The sequence below is a fragment of the Sus scrofa genome, chromosome 7 (assembly GCF_000003025.6).
Source record: "Sus scrofa isolate TJ Tabasco breed Duroc chromosome 7, Sscrofa11.1, whole genome shotgun sequence".
NCBI lineage: Eukaryota > Metazoa > Chordata > Mammalia > Artiodactyla > Suidae > Sus > Sus scrofa.
In genome coordinates, this window is record NC_010449.5 from 63180074 (window position 1) to 63200558 (window position 20485).

The 20485-nt window shown below is 37.4% G+C and overlaps 1 protein-coding gene across 7 annotated transcripts in view; it reads left to right on the forward strand.

The window, feature by feature from the left end:
- Window positions 1–20485, forward strand: part of SLC25A21 (solute carrier family 25 member 21) — a 518509-nt gene that overhangs the window by 371948 nt on the left and 126076 nt on the right. For all 7 annotated transcript variants that reach the window (XM_021099142.1, XM_021099143.1, XM_021099141.1 and 4 more), the window contains one exon: window positions 5965–6048. In XM_021099142.1, the coding sequence (XP_020954801.1) occupies window positions 5965–6048 (84 nt within the window). The remainder of the gene's footprint in view (window positions 1–5964; window positions 6049–20485) is intronic.

Here is a 20485-nt window from a genome sequence, read left to right on the forward strand (position 1 = left end):
CCAGTTTATACACTATTTACTGGTGGCAGCTCTGGAATTGGAACTGGTGACTCCTAGTTTGTGTCTCAGTTTCCTACGTGCCGCACCTCCTTTGACACAAAGGTGTAATTTTTATGTAGCAGTGCATTACGGTAGCATAAAATTTCACTCAGGAAAAAAGAACCCCTTAGGGCTGTCTCTGGTGGTAAAGGAATCCCTGAATCCCCACCCTAAACAAAACCAAACCTTCCTGCCTCCCCTCTGAGAGCTCAAATCCCTTAAATGGACGAGTTCTGGAAGATAGCATATCACATTAAAAGCCATAATAAGGATAAGTGATTGGTATGAATGCTCTTTGAAGAGTAGGGCTGAATAGGGGAAGAGCGCAGGAACACTCTTGAACTGGAAAACAATCTGGAAATGATGCTGGAAATAAAAGCTACCTATCACACTGCTTTGCTTGGGGATTAGTGGCAGTGCCAAAGGGGTGGCTTGAGATGAGTTTGGCTCCCACTGCCAAATCTCCATCAGTTCCCAGCCCTAATATACCACAAACAATCATATGGTCTAACTAAAAAGCAGAGTGTGCACTATGCAAATATAGCTTCAAGACAGGTCTCATCACCTACCCCAACTCAATTTGCTGCCCTTCATATAAATATATAGATTACCTATGCATGTCTATGTATATTTATATACCTAATGTGTGTGTATCCTAGAACATCTACTTCCCAGTATAGACTTTGTTAGCTGATAGTGGATGAAAAAAATAGAGGTAAAATTACTTTGACAATAAAGGCATTGCATAAATTTGAGATTTAGGGACTTTCAAACAACCTCCTTCTACAGCTTTTAAGGCAAAGTCATTGTATTTCTCAAGGCGTATCTTTCTTATGATATCTTAGGAAGTGCTCAGACAAGCTGAATGCCTCAAGTGGCATTTCTAACTATGCTGAGAGTCAACAATAGACTTGGGCATCACTGACTAAACACACAATTTAAGTCGGGGGAAATACTGCAGGAATGTTTTTGACCAGTTTAAAGAAAAATGTTTTAGTGAGTGAAAACATTCTTTTAAAATATGCTTGTACATTTGCTTATGAACCTTAAGTAACTCTTCCTTACTCTGGTCATATCCACAGTAACTCACATCATGTTTATGGTAAGGTGGATGGTCGGGTTGTTCCCTTCCCATTGAAGGAGTGGGATGGAATTGCTGGCAACTGGGCAATAGAGCATAGAGTTTGAACCACATTCCTTTCCCTTGTGTTTCATTCTGATCTGATATTAGGCACTGAATATTTCTTTAGTATTATTCCATTGTCGTGTTTGCCAGTTTGGCAGCAAGTTTTAATTCTAATGAAAGAAGTTAGTTGGATGGAGATTCCAGATGTGTCTAAGCTGCTTTTATTAGGACAATGGGAAAGTCTAACCTTTTCTTCTAAATACAATCAAGAGTGGTGTGGCTTTGCCTTTGTAATTTAACAAAGAGTTGTATTACGTAACTTGGAAAATTGTCTCCCTGAGCATAGAGAGAATTTGTTAGCACAGAACACAGCTTGGAAAATGCCGATGTAAAGCCTCAATCCAAGAGAGGGAACCTTTTAAGTTGCTGAAATGTAATGAAGAGGAAGGAGGAAATTGCTGTTTTACATGATTGACCAAAATACACTATAATTATATCAACTTGAAACAGATTCTTTAGAAGAACTGATAACTCTGTGATCAGAATAAGTCATGTGTAGTGGAACTAAATACAGCATGTACTTTCTCTGCAGCGTATAGATATGCCGTATGTGAGATGTGTAGGAGGAGAGACAGCTGTACTTGCTATAGCCTGTTTAATGGGGCCTCTCCAGCTGCTTTAGGATAGTAAGGAATGGTGGGAAGGTTTATGGTGGAATTAGTATTTACCATGCCTGCCCATCCTTTTGCATTGCTCTACAGCACAGCTTGTGGACTCTCCTCATGCAATGCTATTTTGATGTTGCTGCTCCTGTTTGTAATTAACACAGCATCACTCATTAGACATCTTCTAAATGGAACACTCCTCAAAGATTCCACTGACTGTCCTTGCTGCCTGTTTTCAATTGGGAGGGTAAAGTTTAATCACAGATAGTTAGCCCAAAGATATCCTTTATGTTTCCCCTCTTCCCTCCAATGTCTCTGCATGGTACTGTTTTCTGACAACCACAGTCCACCCATAGATAGGAAATCATCTCCAGTAAGAGTAATACTAGTGTTTATTCAATTCCAGTAAAACGCATCAGCTGATATATGGTACTCCAAAATACTATTCCTAAATATTATTCCTTGCATATGGTAAGCATCTATTTATACATCTCCTTCACCTAACTATAAGCTTCTAAAGGGCAGGATTATGTCTTATTTCTTTCTAAATAGAGGAGTACTTAATACACAATAAATATTCAGGAACTCATTAACTGAGAATAGTGTATTGGAAATAGTATCTGTTGGATTCTGAAAAAAAAAAAAGAAATTGCAATTAGTGGGTGAAGAGGTTAGACTTCCGATAACAAAGTTAGATAACTTGTCAATTATGAAATAATTGTACTCTATTCATTTTTGTGTAAGTTGACAGAAGACCCACCTTGGTAATAATGTCTCTAATGCCAGCAGTAAATGAGGAACCAAGGTCAATTTTCTTGCCATTGGGATGCACTTGCTCTGGCCCTTCTGCAGACTCTTTCACAGATCCTTCTAGGACAAGGTCACATGACTATAAGGCAGCCATAGAATTAGCCAAAGTACCCAGCGTAGGAGCAGGAAAAGGTCAAATGTTCTATATGAGTCTAACTTTATCTCATAAGTACGCTCCTCTAACCCACTCAGGTCTCCACCCATCCTAAGCACTGAATGCCACCAGCTGGGCACCATAACCTCCATCCTGAATGAAACACGGGAGGTTCTCATGATGGGAGATCTTTTCTTTCACTTCTCTTGAAAGGAGATTGTTGCTTCTCTCATTTCCTAACCTGGAATGCTTCCTCCTGGCTTACTCTTCTTGCCTCTCTGAATCCTGCAGGACCAGCTCAAATCCCTCTTCCTTCCTGGGGTCCTTGCTGACCCTCTGCAGAAAGCAGTCATTGCCTACTCTGATGAACACTTGGGGAACTTATGCTGATGCTACCTGACATTTTGGATATTTTTCCTTATTTTGCAATTATTTTTTTCCTCATTTATTTATTATGCTTCTTGAGAGTGGGGATAATGCCCTGGATTTTGGAAAACCTGAAACATCTTATTTCATATGGTAACTACTTTTAAAATACATGGTATTTGGGAGAAAAGCATCTAGAAAGGAATTTGACAGAGGTAAATAAACATAATGAAAATTATTACAGATTTTAGGAGAAATATCTATGAGCATGTGATGATTTTATAATATATAAAACTACTTTAAGTTATTTTCTGTAAAAAAAAAATAATAATATTAGAGACAATCTTGGACTTCCCAACTAGACACAGAAAATTTTCATAGTCAGCAATGAACATAGGTTACAAATATGCAAATGCAGAGATGGAGATTCTTGTTTGAATTAGAATCAATGTCATATTCTGGAAATAGCTCTCTATGTTTCAAAATTATTCCTTTCTGCTGAGCCTGTCTAGTAACATGAGAATGCAGGTTCAATCCTTGGCCTCGCTCAGTGGGTTAAGGCTCCAGCGTTGCCATGAGGTGTGATAAAGGTTGTAGACGCGTCTCAGATCTAGTGTTGCTGTAGCTGTGGCATAGGCCAGCAGCTGCAGCTTTGATTTGACCTTGGGAACCTCCACATGCCATGGGTATAGCCCTAAAAAGACCAAAAAAAAAAAAATTAAATTAAATTAAATTATTTGTTGTTTAAACCTACACGTAGTTTTTTTTTCATTGTACTCTTTTGTCTTTAGCATTAAGTTCCTTTGTATCCCAAGTCCCAGATATTACCTCATCTAATGCAGGAGTCCAGAAATATCAAACGTGGTTCATCTACTTGACCATCAAATCACATTCTTGATTCTAGACAGAACTGCTTACTAAGTCTTCTGCGCCGGTGGTTATACACACACCAAATGCACCCCTGGATCCAGAACAGTTCAAATGAGTTAGCTGTACTGCCCCATAATCTTCTGATAAACACCAGGCAATTTAAATTTCAGAGGTATAATTCTTGTCGAAAAACTAACCAGTAGATGATCATGACAATAGAGATGTAAGTTTGACAAGCAAAAACACTGTAAAGATGAATATTTATGGCATCTTTTAATTTCGCAACTGTAGGTATAGTGGAATATTCCTTGCTGTGTTGAAGGGAATCAAGAGGGAATCGGGTTGACTGTATCATTAAAAAGACCATGGAGGTGTTCTTTGGTGGCTCAGTGGGTTAAGGGTCTGGCGCAATCACTGCTGTGGCACGGGTTCGATTCCTGGCCTAGAAACTTTCACATGCCATGGCCATGGTCAAAAAATGTTACAATTTTTTAAATTTAATTAAAATTAAAAACCATTGATTTAAAGGAATAAAAGATCACCCAACAAGCTCACTATTTTATTACATTTCTGTTGCCTCTATTCATTTTCTGGCATCATAATCTCCACCCAGACTATCATAATTGCCTTCATGATTATTCTCCCCTCAATACTTCCATTCTAATCCACCCAGGCAGGCAACAGAATTTTTTTTAGGAATTTTTATGTTTCAAGTACTCTACTGGAAGTCTCAACTCACCCATCTCAGGACGGCTACTCTCCTGCACAGTTATATTCAGCAGCTCTCCACTTTACAAAAGTCAAATGCAACCCTGCTTCATTTCCAGTCTTAGCATATACATGTTCTGTTCAAATGCTCAACCACTTCAATCAAGACAAAGTATTCACTCCTTTCTGTAATGTGTCATTTTCCAGCATAATTCCCAGAGGCCTAGAACTATAAAATAAATCATCTTTAGACATTATGTTCATATCATGAATGCAACAATCTGAGAAAAGCATCTTAGAGGAGACAATATTAAAGGCGTTTTTTGAGAATTTCTTTGTTTAAATGCTTGCTTTAACTGTGGAGGGAAATTCAGAAGGGAGAAGGGCCTTCACTGAGAATTGGGACAAGGAAGTTAAACACATGGAGTAGGCAGACTAAAGAAAACTGAATATGGAGAACTGGGGTATAGGGAAATGAGAGTACTTGTCATAAGTCTCAGTAGAAACAAACCTCAGGGTTAAGATACAAAATACCTAAGATAAGGCCCTGATGCTGGAGATTTCCATGTTTTGAAGGTTAGAGTTCTGAGATGAAAAGTCATACCCAAAAAGAAGAAAAGGGTTTAACTTTCTGAAATGGGAACGTTTATATTGCATACAAACTATATGCAGAACCCTGTGCTTCTATGAAGGCCCAGCTAGCCTGAACTACCCCAATGACCAACACGGCTCCGTCATAAAGTAGTGGTAGTAAACAGTATCACAATACAACCCGAACTCTTGCCTTAAACACAGGCTCCTGTCTGCCAGAATGAATCTTAAATTCATAGTCAGGATCAAAGTTAGACCGTATTAACTGCTCTGTATTTTTAACCTTTGTATCCAATTACCCTCAAAGAGTATTAATTAAGATAAGAAATAGAGCTACTTATTTGTTTCATATACATATTCAGATTTCTGAATTGTACATTAAAACAATGTATGACATCTGTGTATGCTTTTCACGAAAGAAAAAACATAAATGCCTCAGGGCGCGTCTGCCTAGCTAAGAAACAGTAACCTCTTTCTATAGTTTCTATTAAAGTACAGAGAAGTATCATGATTTTAAAGGCTACAAAAATAAGGTAAAGATTATAAGGCAAATAAATCAGTAAAGTCTCTTCAAAAACTGGAATATTTTAGATTAATCTATAAAAGCTGAGTTTCCTAAGACTTTTAAAAGTGAAAAAAACCATTTGACAAAATCCTTAACTTGAATTTTTTTCTTTATTTGATTTTATTTCTAGGTTTCAGATTCAGAGATGCGCAACTGATCCAAATAGTTACAAAAGCTTAGGAGACAGCTTTCGAATGATTTTCCGCACAGAAGGGTATGTACAGTTCTTCATATATAGTCTCTATTTTGATTTGGGCATTTTAATATATTACTACGTAACACATTTTCTCATTTTGAATGATTTGTTTCCCTAGTCTTAGTAGGGAAAAATATTTAAAAGAGCGCCTTCATATTTTTGTGTGTGTTTTTCTTGATAATACCAGTTGAAAATTGAATATGTATATGATGGAAACTACCACAAAAGCACATATTAATAACATCCTTTATTAATAATATTTTGATGATTAGAGGACAATTTTTAATTTGTGCTTTTAAGGCTTATTAAAGTTCTCACAACTGAGGCTATCTAAATGTAATAGTTCTTTGTTTTGATTCTTAAATGTAGTGCCCAAATGTGTTTCTTGTTTGCATTCTGGTTTATAAATATTCAATCAAAACATATCTTTGTCAAAAATTGATGTGTCAAATTCATTATCCTATCTACTAGATGATCAGATAAACAGAATATTTTTGTTACTTTAGCTTAAATTTTCTTTGATGTGTCAATTCAGTTAAAGAATCTATTCAGCATAATTTTCCAAAGTATGTTAGATTTGCTTTTTGAGGTTGTTTTTATAAGAGAATGGTTTGAAAATAATAAGTATACCAAAATGGTAACAGTGATAATAATAACTGGTATATGGTTAGCCTCTATTATGTATTAGGAATTCTCCATATACCTCTGAGGTAGGTTCTCTTAGGACCCATTTTAGTTGGACAGATGAAGAAACCAAAACTCAGAGAAATTAGTAATTTTCGTATACCTGGTAAATCGTGAAGCTGGAACTAAAATCCAGGTTGGTTTGACCCCAAAGCCCGTGCTCCTAACCTCTGTAGTTCACCACCTCTCTTGGCAGATTATATTAAGGATACTATTTTGCTAATTGTCCATTTCAATTAAACATGTGTCATTGTTGTCTTTCCATGCCAATATATTCTTTTTAACAGTAGCATAGTAATTTATTTATCTACATACTGCAATTTATTAAATTAATCCCTTTAGGGAACAACTATTAGGTTGTTCCCAGATTTTCACCATTATAAAAAACAGCACAATGCATATTCTCATCCTATTTTTGCACATTTATGTATGTGTGTTTGTGTGTATATATATATATGCTTCTATTTTATTGATTGATTGATTGATTGATTGTCTTTTTAGGGCCACACTCTCAGCATATGGAGATTCCCAGGCTAGGGTTGAATTGGAGCTACAGCTGCTGGCCTGTGCCACAGCCACAGCAACACACGATCCAAGCCACATCTGCGATCTACACCACAGCCCACAGCAATGCCGGATCCTTAACCAGCTGAGTGAGGCCAGGGATCCAACCTGTGTCCTTATGGATGCTAGTCAGATTCGTTTACACTGAGCCATGATGGCAACTCCTATGTATTTCTATTTTAAAGTTGCTCACTGTAGACTTAGAGGATCGAATGATATGCACATTTTATGTCATAGATGTTGGGAAATTATCTTCCAAAACATATGTACAGATTTTATACCCTTAGTATTTGAAAGTTCTAACTTCTTCACACCATTTCAAACACTGGACATTATCAGTCATTATTTTATATTATCTGTCACATGCATCTCCTATTTATATCATAAGTGAAAAATAAAGCTATCTTAATAGTATTCCTTTAATTGCAACTGGAATTGGGCATATTTTTATATCATCAGGTGTCATTTCTTTTGTGAATTGATTATTTGTGTCCTTTGCTCATTTCTCTTAGGTTAGATTTTTTAATTAATTTGTAGAAGCTCTGTATACATTATTATAGGTACTAATCCTTTAACTATTACATAAATTGCAGGTTTTTGCCCAATTTGTCATTTGTCTTACAATTGTAGTGTTTTACACCTTTCAGAAGTTTGTGATTTTTTAAGATTGTGATTTTGTGATTTTATGTCTTTCCCGCTGTGACATCTGACCTTGATGGCACATTAAAAAAAGAAGGGCCTCCTCTAATCCCCAAATTATAAGCATTTACATTTGAATCTTTAATCCAATCTGAGAATCTTATGTGTGTGCAGTGTGGAATCTAAGAATTAAATTTTATTTTCAAAAGGGCCGCATCTCATTTACCTCTGTATTCCCTATGCCTATGTCTGGCACTACTGGTTGAAAAATGCAGTCACTGCTTACTAACTGGAAATGCTAGCTTTTTTGTATATTAAACTTCCACATGTGTATCAGCTGAATTTTCTATTATGTTTTTCTGTTTCCTATTGTATTTCATTAATTTATCCATTTCTATGCTAGTATCATACTGCTTTAATTATTCTATCTGTAGAGTATTTGGGGAATATGTAAAAATATGGCCTATAGTAGAAAGTCTAAACTTGTTACCAGGTGCACAGAGCGCTTCCTAGGACAGCCCTCCCTTGTTCTCCAGGTTCATTGCCTATGCACATATCTGTTTTAGGAATAACATATGATTTGCAGTCCCCTGGTCTCTTACACTCTAACAGATTTGCATGCTATTCCCTATTTTTGGAGGACCAACCCCCCTAATCCCCACAAGAAAGTACCCCTCTTCACTCAAGGATACCCTCAAGTTTTACTCTCCCTGACCATCTTTTCTCTATCACATGCTTTCTTTACCAGTCTTTCTACATATACATATACTATATAAAATATAGCATGCACCACCCTGATTTATTGAGCTTATTTTCTATATGTGTCCCCTCCCCACCCCAAGAAAGTCTTTCCCTAAGGGCCACATCTCATTTACCTCTGTATTCCCTATGCCTGTGTCTGGCACTAAGTAGAGATACTCACTAAATGCACTCCGAACAAATGAGTGAAAGTCAGTCATACCAACATCATGATGCAAAATTTAAAAAAAAAAAAGATGATTCTTGCTATAGACTAGCTCCTATGAACTTATAATAATGATCCTGAAGCCTGATAAAATATTTTGAGGTCATCTAGTGATACAGAATTAATAAATTCTTGCTGTTCCTCTGATGATGTGCTAAGTGTCATACATTGATAATATACCTGCAATTTTGGCAGTTGGGCTCAAAATCATGTTCATTCTATATAAAGTTAAAGAACCCGTAATGTATTATATAGTCAATAAAAGTGTCTCTTTCCAGTAAAACAATAGTGTCAGCACTGCCAAGTTCTGTAAACTGTAATAGATATCTCTGAATTGGATGTGGGAGTTCCTTAAGCTAAACTCTTCATTTCATGTGTATTTTAGGAAGAATTTGATGTTTCTGCTTTGATATCAAGTGATATAACAAACATACAGTATGTGTGGTCCCTGCATAGTAAAATTGGCCTTTTCCTTGACTGTATGTATAATTGCTTCTAGAGCAAATTGAAATTCTTTCTGTAATGCCTTTAGATCTGGACATGTTGTTAGCAAAAGTCAGAAAGCTCTAGTCTTAAAGATGGAAATATTTGTAAAAATACAAAAGAAAAAGCTGCCTGTTACTTCTGATACAGAGTGAGAGCAATTCATTGCCTTAAGTTTGAGAAGAAAAGAAAGGAAAAAGGAAAAGAAAACCTTTTAATACATGATGTGTTGATTTTTTTTTCCCAGTAAAAGCAGTTCCTTTTTATTTTCTTATTTAGCTTTTAGAGTATAGTCAGCTTTCAATTTTTCTTTTTTTTTCTTTTCACTCAGGTGCCTAGAGGCCAGTTAGGTGTGTAACCTGGAGGGGAGATGGTGCTACTCAGTTTGACTATTAGCATAATTAAGAGAATATCCCTTCTTGGTTCTTCTTATCAACCGCCACCCCCAGTTAAAGGTTTCGAAAGCTAGTTCTTTCCTGTTGTTGAAAAACATTGAAGTCTGTTAATACACCTAGAATCTGCACAGATCTCCTATTTCCTCACTGTAAGAAAGTGAAGTGTTACTTGTCACCGTTCTTAGGGATGCAGTTCTCCTCCTCTCAGCCCAGAATTCACATTTCCAAGAAACAGTAGCTCAGGCACATGGAGCTGAATCCCTTCACTGCTTCTGAGATTTTTCTCCTTCTTAAAAGCATAGGTACCTTGTACTGTTATTAAAGGCATAGTTTTTTAACCCAGCTTTACAGAAGCGAAATTAAGTTTAAAAAAAAAAAAAAAGGCTTTCCAAATTCTGTGTAAGGATTTCCATTATGTGGAATCATCATATTTACTAAGATTTTACTTAAAAAGCTTTCATTGTAGAAAACTCATGAGGAAGGAATTGGTCACTGTGAGAGTACCTCCATGGTCACCATGATTCTTCATCTTTCTCTGGTTTGACAAAATAAACAAACAGACTCATCTACTGTAATCATGAGCCCAGAAGACACAGAGATTTAGCCTAGTTGATTAGGTGCCTTCGAAACCAGTTGAGTTTCGTTTTAGAAACTCCCCTGGCAAACAGCAGCCAGTATCTCTTTTTACCACGTGTTCATCCATCACGCCTAACTTCCCTTTGCTTCAGAGTATGTCCTGAGATTTCGTCTAGTCTCTTTTGTACTTATCATTCCTTTAAAGAGTGATTGAGATGCTCACAGATGGGTGAGGAGGTAATAAGTGATGCTAAGACAAAACAAAGACTGCCTACTCTGAAAGCATCTAGTAGTCATTCTTCCCGAAATAAAGAGAAAAAAAAGCTAAACAGAATTTAAGATGTGATGGTGACATAGGGAAAGAAAGATGTGAAACTACAATTTATTTTCTTCAGTGTACCGGGCGCCATGCTAGGGACTTTTTCATACACTTAACCTCCACACAGCACAAGTCTCAACACAACACAGCATCCTTATGTCTGTATTTTCTGTGAGGTAACTGGTCATCAGAGAAGTTAAATAACTTGCCCGAAGTCAAGCAGGTATTAGTAACATACCATGATTTTTCCATTACATTGAATCACTTTTCGCTGAAGACCAAATGTTGTTGTTTATTACATGAAGAGAAGACAATATGGAAGTCGTGGCTGTAAACCTCTAATTTTTAAATAGCTATTCAAAAACCTTTGGTATTTCTACCCTCAAATCACATAGCAATTAAAGGAGCTTTTATCTCTTCTTTCCAGAGAAGGGTGAGAGACCAGGATATGTTCATTCAGCCAAATCTTGGCGATTCTGAAGCAGCACCACAAACCTCTGACAACTCCAGATGTTTAATGCAGCCTTAATCCAATCATTGCCCCATCTCTTGCAGATAGCTCCATATCTCTGGTAACTTCATGGCTTTCCATCAGTCTCCCTTCATCCTGCTTGTTCCTTAGTTTTCTTATGAGAAAAATTCTTGGGCATTGGTTTGCCCAAGGCAAAATAACTAGGAAACAACTAGGTCAGATTAAACTTCGTTTCAAATGAGAAACATGTTGATTGCTGGTGCCTTCAGAAATATGGTATTCCTCAGAAAGTATTACTGTAGAAAATATGTGGTTGCATTTGGGGGGCATTTGAACTGTGTTTTGTTTCACAATTTGTTTTCTGTAACCACTGATGCTGCCCCAAGTATCATCTTACAATCAGACCACTTGGTGATTATAATATTTTCTAGTTAAATGACATTTAAGGCCTCGTTTTATGAGCTCCAGCGTAATTGGCTAATTTGGTAAACTCCAGATGTGTGAGATAATGTGCCACTCATTTAAGTGCCTTTCAGACGGCATAAATGGCACAGCCCCAGGAGGTATAATCACTCCCTCTTGTTTTCATTAAGAAGGGGAATGAGTGGCTTGTGACACAGACAAAAGAAGGGGGATGTCTACAACTCAAAATCAACAACAACCTGGTAAGATTTGGACATTTTCTTTTTACAGGCAGACTCACTCCAAGATCTTTAGCTTAGTTTGGTGTCTATGTGGGTCTGCATTTTAAAAAGTTTACCTAATCTAACAGGACCAGGCGATTTTAAAGCAACCTCTATAAATAGAAAACCCCCTAAGTAAAGTAATCTCTGGAAATGGTCTCTTACTCTCACAGGGAAGTGAGGGGAAGCACTGGATCTGAAGAGACAGTGGAGGAGATAAGTCTTCCTGCTGCCAGGAATCATAGTTATTTAAACAATCAGCATCCTCACTGTCTAAACCAAATTCCAACTTCACAAGGTCCGATAGTTGCTGCTGCCTTTTCTCTCTCCTCTGGACCCTGCTTCTCATCCAACAGAAAGCCATTTATCTACCCAGTATTGCCAGGCTGCAGTGGAGCAAGTGATTCTTGGCACCACAGATCCCTGGATCCTCGAGCTGATCCCTCTTATCTGACTAGAGAGCCAGTGGAGGTCACATATCACTGAATCATGGGTCACTGTGGACTCACTGCCGCTTAATGAAAGCAGAGTTTTCCCTCAGATGAATAACAGGCAGACCATACCCCAAGGCCCAAAATGGATAAACCACAGTATAAAGCAGTGGTGTGTAGATCACTGGGTGTTAACTGGGTTTGCAAGCCTGGTCTACCTAAGTGCATTCATTCTTTGGTGGGTGCCACATGTGCACTGTGCCTTCTGTGAAGAGTTTCCTGGTATCTTGAGTACCTCCCTTGCCTCCTTTTTATTTTACCAAAGAGTTCCTTTGTGGTACTCACTGGACCCCCCTTGAGTACTCCCTTGTTTTGTTTCCTTTTGTTTCCAGCTTTATTGAGATATGATTGGCATACAACTTTATGTAAGTTTAAGGTGTACAACATGGTGGTTTGATACTCACATCTATTGCAAAATTGTCACCACAGTAGGGCTAGTTATCGCATCCATCACCTCACATAATTACCATCTTTATGTGTTGTGAGAACATTAAAGATCTACTCTCCTAGCAGTTTTCATGTACACAGTACAGTATTGTTAACTGTAGTCACCACGCTTTGGTGACTACATGACATCCCTGCTCCCTTGTTTTTAAGTGGTGATGAGAAGGAGACTAGACAGTCCTAGCTGCTCTTGCACCCACACTGCAGAGTTCAATGGCAGAACAAGAGGAAAAGGGGACCTATAAAATAAAGTCAGAGCAGCTGAGAGTTGGAGAATAAACTATAGCAGATCCATCTGGCAGATCTTATAAGGGATGTCCCAGGTCCAGATTATGGCATTCAGTAGACTAAAGCCATTGTCTTCTTCCAAGCCTTTTCCTGCTTTGGGAAGAGAGAAGAGAGATAATCTCAATCCAGGCATGGGCCTACTATGATTATTGTCTAATGATCTGTGTTCCTTTTAAAATTTGTTTATCAATACTTTAGTAATTATATTCATGTCATTTTAGTCAAAATGTATGCAATAGCTTTTCAGAGAAAGCTTACACTAAGAATTTTAAACACTGATTATTTAGCAGTACAAGGTTGAAAATGAAAAAATGAAGAGTAAGGAGAAAGACTATTAAAGAATATTTTTTTAAAAATAAAGATGTAATATGTATATTCAGTAGAATACTACTTCACCGTTAAAAAGGTGAATTATTGCCCTTTGCAACAACATGGATGGACCTTGAGGTTATTATGCTAACTGAAATAACTTAGACACAGAAAGACTTTGTGGCATATAAAAAACAAACAAAATAAATGAATAAACCAAACAAAAAAATGTAGACACAGAGAACAGAATAGTAGTTACCAGAAGGAAAGGGACAGGAAGGGGAAGGAGAAATGGGGGAAGAGGATCAAATGTATGGTGATAGATGGGAACTAAAATTCTGGTTGCAAGCATGCTGTTATATATACAGAAGTAGAAATATATATAATGTTGTACATCAGTGCTATCTCAAGCAAGTTTTTTGTTTTTTTTTTTTTAAGAAAAACAGACAACTGAAGCACTGGTGCATGATATTTCTATTTTACCAAATTAACTCACACTGCTGCTAAAGCAGATAGTTGTTGGTTGAAGCTGTACTGGAGGTAGTCTCTACAATCAGGGAACAGATAAGGAATTTTCAGAGTGTTCATTTAGCATCATCCTGGTGCTTCCACTTGCCAGAGTTCTGTTTCCTTTCCTAAATCAGAGGTCTTTTGTTCTGCCCATGGAGTGACCTTTAAAATGGTTTCAGCTCCTAGATTCCCCTCCTGTCATCACCACAGATTGCTAGCTGACAGTCACACTCGGCTCCCCCAGCCTCCCACTAACAATGCTTTCTGACTTACTGACTGGCCTTTGGCAAGGATTTAAGTGTTGCCAAAGAGTAAGTGAAAACGTTTGCAGTGATGTCAGCCCGTCAGCAAGGCCTGATTAAGAGACCAAACACGGCCTTTCCAGCATGCAGTGCTGACAAGAAGGAAAGGAGGGCCAGTTGTTTGGGTGGAAGTAGCTGTCTTTTGGGAAGGTTAGTGTCTCCATCCAGAGCCTGAGCAGATATTCATCATGCTTTATTAGAGTGTTAATAGGGGGTAAGGAGATTCCATAGTCAGTGGTAGATGTCCTCTTGAAAATATTTTCAGGTGTTTATTTTAACTTACTCTAGGTTTCTGATGGGCTAGATGCATAGTCACCTTGGGAGGAGAAATGTCTTTACGAAAACCTCAATCCTTTTTCTAGTAGTTGTTAAACTTTTCAGATGAGAATGAGAAAGAAAATCTCTAAAATCTCTTCTACCTTTGTCTGATTCTCTTAGAAAATAAGTTAGGTATGATTTGACATAGATGAGGTTAAAGGAGTTAATATTTGGTCTTCACCATTGATTTCAGCTAGGACCTCTGATTTTGTAGAATTATATCTTTCATTATACTTTGTTTTTAGTAGGAAGTCTTCTATTCCTGGCCATATGCAAATCTGATCTCATTTTATTTTCCTCAGAAAGAAAAAAAAATCACCTGGATTTTTAATGTTCTAGAACACTGTTTAGAAGTTAAAAGCTTTGGCAAGATATATACATACATATGCACACATACATGTATTTAAATTTAATTGCTTATAATTTACATTGCTATGTGTTCTCTGTAAATCCCATGAGTCAGATGTCATTACATAATCTGTGAATATTAATTATGATAAGCTTCTACTCAGTTTCTGCTTAGGAATCTGTTTAGTCTCCCAATTACAATGCACCCATTACCAGCCCATGAATTTTTTGTCTAGTCTCATGACTCTAGCTTTATCTCTCATCTAACTCTTTCAGGTGGTTTGAACCTGAAGAAAAGGAGACGGTTCAGACACATTGTTGTAATAGGGATTGTCTCAAAAATCATTTTTAGCATTTTGGCCCTTTACTGTACATGAGATGTGTCCACATATCTTACTTCCCCTGATACTCATAAGAACCCTAGCAGGTAGAAAATTGGGGAATATAATCTTTTATTTTCTGGTCAGAAAACTGATAAGTTATGTTAAGGGCCTTGCCTAGCATTTCATAGCTGATGTTTGTTGGAGTGGCCATTCATTTAAGGTCTTCTGCATCCTGTAGCATTCTCCCTGTATTCTGTTAATAACTTAATAGTAGCATTAGTAATAATAGAAGCAATATCTCAGATTTACACTGTTCCCATTATGGGTTCAAAACATTGCCACCTATTTCGTTTCTCTTGGCTGAATAGCATCTGAGATAAGCATAGAAGAGATGGTATGATTGGTTACATTCTAAAAACCAGAAAATTTCAGCAGAAGGGAATTTACTGAGATTACCGGAATAATAGATTGGATCCTAAGCTCACCACTCAGAGAATACAAAGATTTAATTTTTTAAAAATGGCATCTTGGGCAAATGAAATTGGAAAAAAAAAATTGTATTCTGAAGTGTGGCACCATCATCCCATGAGATCAGGGTAGGGGTTCTCCATCCTTAGGGCAGGGCACTCTCCAAAAGGAAGTTAAAGGATGAAGTTTAAGATTAGACTCACTGCATGAACTAATTCAGTTCTTTGACCTGTTGGTGCCTTTGCCTAACTCAACGTAAATATTGGGTAATAACCAGGAAAACCTCATGAAACATGAGATAAGGCATTTAACCAAAGTTCCTTGGATGAGTTGTCAGAAGGGGTGGAAATCATCATATGATTGCAATACATGTTGAAATATGTGGTCACCAAAACCTAGAGCAGATGACAGCCACATGCAGTGGCCTATTCTCCCACTGATAAACATTGTGTTCCTAATTCTCCTTCTCTGGCCACAGAGAACCCATGGGAAAACAAACTCCTAGGTACCAGGAATTCTAATGTAGACTCAGTTTCAGTGGTAACAAAATAAAAATGAGATAAAGTGTGAGATGAATTTTGGAGACTGTTAAAGAGAGTTTGTAAGTTTGTGTTCAGTGAATGTGTTCTTTGATTTTTTTTAACCTAAAACTTTTCCTAAATTAGAAAAATCAAGAGCCAAAATAAGAGGAAAGGATATGCTTTGATGTTATTACCGTTTTGTATCCTTTAAGTTTTCAGCGAACAGGTCAACATGCATTGAAAAATTCAAATAAAATCCTCAGAAGTTGGCACTATTTATAAAGGAACCAACATTAAGAGTATTGTAGTGTATGCACTAAGCAATAGGACATATCAATTGCTGTAGATACGGCTTCATGTATAAAATAGAACGTGTGTTAGATTATAAAATATTTCTTAACCACTTGTTCACTCCTTAATACTGAAGATCTAGCTTCCGTCTACACCCATGTTTACAAACTGCTCTTTCAGAAGCCACCACAGGACTCCCCTTCCATAGAATTTGAGACACTGATGATTGTAAGATGTGCTATTACTTTATGTACCGGTAGAAAGAAAAAATACTGACCATTAAACTCCTTGAAGTGATATAACAATGAATATGGATTTTGAGTGAGAAGGAGAAATTTTGCATGACTTTGTCCTTTGGGCATGGATAACTGGATGATAGCCAAGTTATGTCATGTGCACATTTGGAAATCTTTGATGGTTTCCCATTGATGCTTCTGGTAGGCCACCAATGACCCCTCCTCCTTGTATTTATGTCCTTGTGTAATAATACCCTCCTTTTGAGCATGGACTAGGTTTACTGACTCTCTTCCAGTGAAGAAAACAGGATAGAAGTGATGAGAAGTCACCTTTGAGATTAGTACATTAAAAAAACGGTCTTCCTTCTTGGTAGCCCTTTCTTATTCTTGCTGCTCTTTTGGTTTCTTGTTTTTCTATTGCTTTGAGGTCCCTGCCCTGTGAAGGTGAAGGAGCCCATGTGACAAGAAATTAGAAGTATCTCTGGTGAAGTAGGCAATGAGAAACTGAGGCCCTCAGTCTAACAACAGTCTGGAAGTACTGAATCCCATGAAGAACCACATGACTGAGCTTGGAAGTGAATCTTTCACTAGTGAAACCTTTAGATAAAACCTCAAGCCCAGCTAACAATGTGCCTGCAACTTCTTGAGAGACCTTGAGTCAGCAACACATGCTAAAGGATGCCCAGGCTCCTGACCCACAGAAATTTTGTGATAATAAATTTTTTTTGTCTTTTTTTTTAGGGCCACACCCATGGCATATGGAGGTTCCCAGACTAGAGGCTGAATCAGAGCTGTAGCCACTGGGCCCATGCCACAGCCACTGCAATGCCAGATCTGAGCTGCGTCTATGACCTATACCTCAGCTCACTGCAACGCCAGATCCTTAACCCACTGAGCAAGGCCAGGGATCAAACCATGATATACAGTAGAAAAAAAAATGTATTGGGGAAATAACAATTGATTACAATTAAGACTACTTGATAAGAAAAATAAATAAGTAAATAAATAAATAAATACCTGCTTCCTCATGGATACTAGTCAGATTTGTTTTTGCTGAGCCATGACAGGAACTCCAGTGATAATAAATTTTACCATGAAGTTCTGGGGAAATTTGTTACACAGAAGTAGTTAACTAATACGATACACAAAAGCAAATTGAAAACCCTTGACATGATATTTATTGGGAGCCTTCCATATCTGGCTTGAATCTTTCAGACTTTATTTTACCTAGTGTCATCACATGCATCTTCTGTTTGAGCCCTTATAGACCAATTATAACTCCTGAAACAACTTCTCTATGCCTTTTGTCATGTACATGCATCAGCCAGAATGGCATTTCCCCTTTTGAATATTCTGGTCATCCATAAATGACCAGCTCATAATGCTCTATTCTCTTTGATGCTTTTTCTCATCATACATCTCTTCTCTTATGGCACTTTTCTCCTCCATAACGTTTCCCTTTGGAGTCAAAAAGGCCTGGATTGAGTCCTATGTATAAGTTTTGGGACCTTGGACAAATTACTTAATCTAATTATACCCCAGTTTTTTATCAGTAACATGGAGATAATAGTATCTACTTTACTATGTTGCTAGCACTATGTATAGTTAGATAAATATGTACACAGGAATCCTTAGCTAGTTCCCTTATTAGCTGCTTTATTATTACAACTAAGTATTTGTGAATAATAATGTTCACATTATTTAAATGTGTGGAACTCTCTGAAATCATCTTTGAAGCTTCTAAAATATATCACACAGTTCTTTATGTATAATCATCATCCAATATATGTTTGCTGAATTTAATTGAATGATTACTGTTTTCTTATACCCAGCTATTCTGGCCACATTCATATAGAAATTAAATATGGTTAAATAAAAGCAAATACCAAGAAAAATATATGGCTCTGGTGGTATCATTAAGACCAGGATTCTAAAGATGATAATTTATCTCTATCTCCACAACAGTAGCATCTTTTAATAGTCTCAGAAAAACAGTAGAATATTCTTAATGGTCATGCAGTGACTGAGGTAGGAGTTGGATTTGGGCATATGTTTTTTAGGTTCAGCAGACTCACCATTGACAAGTGTTTTTGGGTGGTTTAGTTAGGAAAATTGGAAGGGCTGATGAAGACCCAAGTAAAGGGCAGTCTATCTCCATGGCTTAGAATGTGTTCTGTATTCACCACTGTACTATGACACTGCCCAACCGAGGTTTAATAAGCACAGGAGCCTAAAACGATATAAATAAAAATCAAATATTCAGGTCAATAAAAAAGAATTAAGATAAAAGCAAAAGAATATTTAAAACAGAATCAGAGACAAATCAAAAGTTAGAATTTTAAAATGCAGATTAACAGAGTTTGATTCCAACAACCATAGTAGCTTGTATCAGAACAGCTCCCCTGATGAAAAGAATTATAAGCATTGGACAAAATATACTAACTACCTTTTTCAAGGCATCAGAGAGTCCCTAAACCAGGCAGAACTTGTGAGGGGCTGTATGACCTGAGGGAAGAAAGCCCACCTCAGTGAGCTCTGCATTCTCTCCAGACCTTTCTATAAAGGAAGGGTTGAGGGAAGGGTTGAGGGAGGGAGTTGAGACCAAGTCTTAGTTGAGGAGAGGAGTTGGAGGTTGGGAAGGGTTGAGGGAGGGAGTTGAGACAAGTCTTAGTTGAGGAGAGGAGTTGGAGGTTGGTGTTCAGGGCTGACAAATGACGTACCAGAGAAACAAAAATCCCAGAGAAAAGGAAAACTGCAGAGTAGTGAACCCAAAGATCTCTAAGCGGTTTCCCCTTGAGGCATTTGTCAACTCCTCAACTACCCATGAGCAGGAAGAAACTCTAAGAAACCCAGCCAAAAAACCAACCAAACAAAAAAACAACCAGAAGTTGAGAAGCATAGAGATAAGCTGAAATTTCAGCAGCCTCATGATGCTGGGGAGACAAGGGTTGGCATTTATGTCCAGCCAGGTGGAGGAGTTCTGGTAAACAGTTTGGGTTTTTAGTAAAAACCAGAATGTCCATTCTGAAGATAAGGGCTGTGCCCTGGGAGTGAAATACAAACATATTGTCCTTAAGCAAGCCTAAATCCAATCCTCAGCAAGATGAAGGTGATCTGTTAGATTCCATCTGTTTGCTGGGAGAAATTATATTCCTCTTTAGTGAGAGATAACACCATTCAGAGGCATTTTGATTTTTTTTTCTTTTTTGGTATACAGTGTCCTATATTCAATTTAAAAATCATGGAATCTTAGGGAAAAAAGACCAACTACCAAAATATCAAGAGAAACAGAGACCATAAGTGATGCAAATGTTGGTGCTATCAGACTTTTAAATTTAATTTAGCTTTTACTCTGGTAAAATATACATAACATAAACTTTGCCATTTTAACCGTGTTCACATGTACAGGTCAGTGGCATTAAGTACATTCACATGATGTGAAACCATTGCCACTATCCATCTCTAGAGTTTTTTTCATCTTCCCCAATTGAACCCTATAGCTATTAAACAGTAGCTCCTCATTTCTCCCTCACCCTAGCCGCTGGCAAATACTACTGTTCTTTCTGTGTCTATAATTTGACCACTCTAGGTATATATCATATAGGTGGAATCATACAGTTTTTGTCTTTTTTGTAACTGGCTTATTTCACTTAGCATAAAGTCTTCAAGATTAGATCATCCTGTAGCGTGTGTCAGATTTTCCTTCCTTTTTAAGGCTGAATAATATCCCATTGTATGTGCAGACTGTATTTTGTTTATCTATACATGTGTCAGTGGACACTGGGTTATTTTCACCTTTTGGCGATTGCGAACAATGTTGCTGTGAA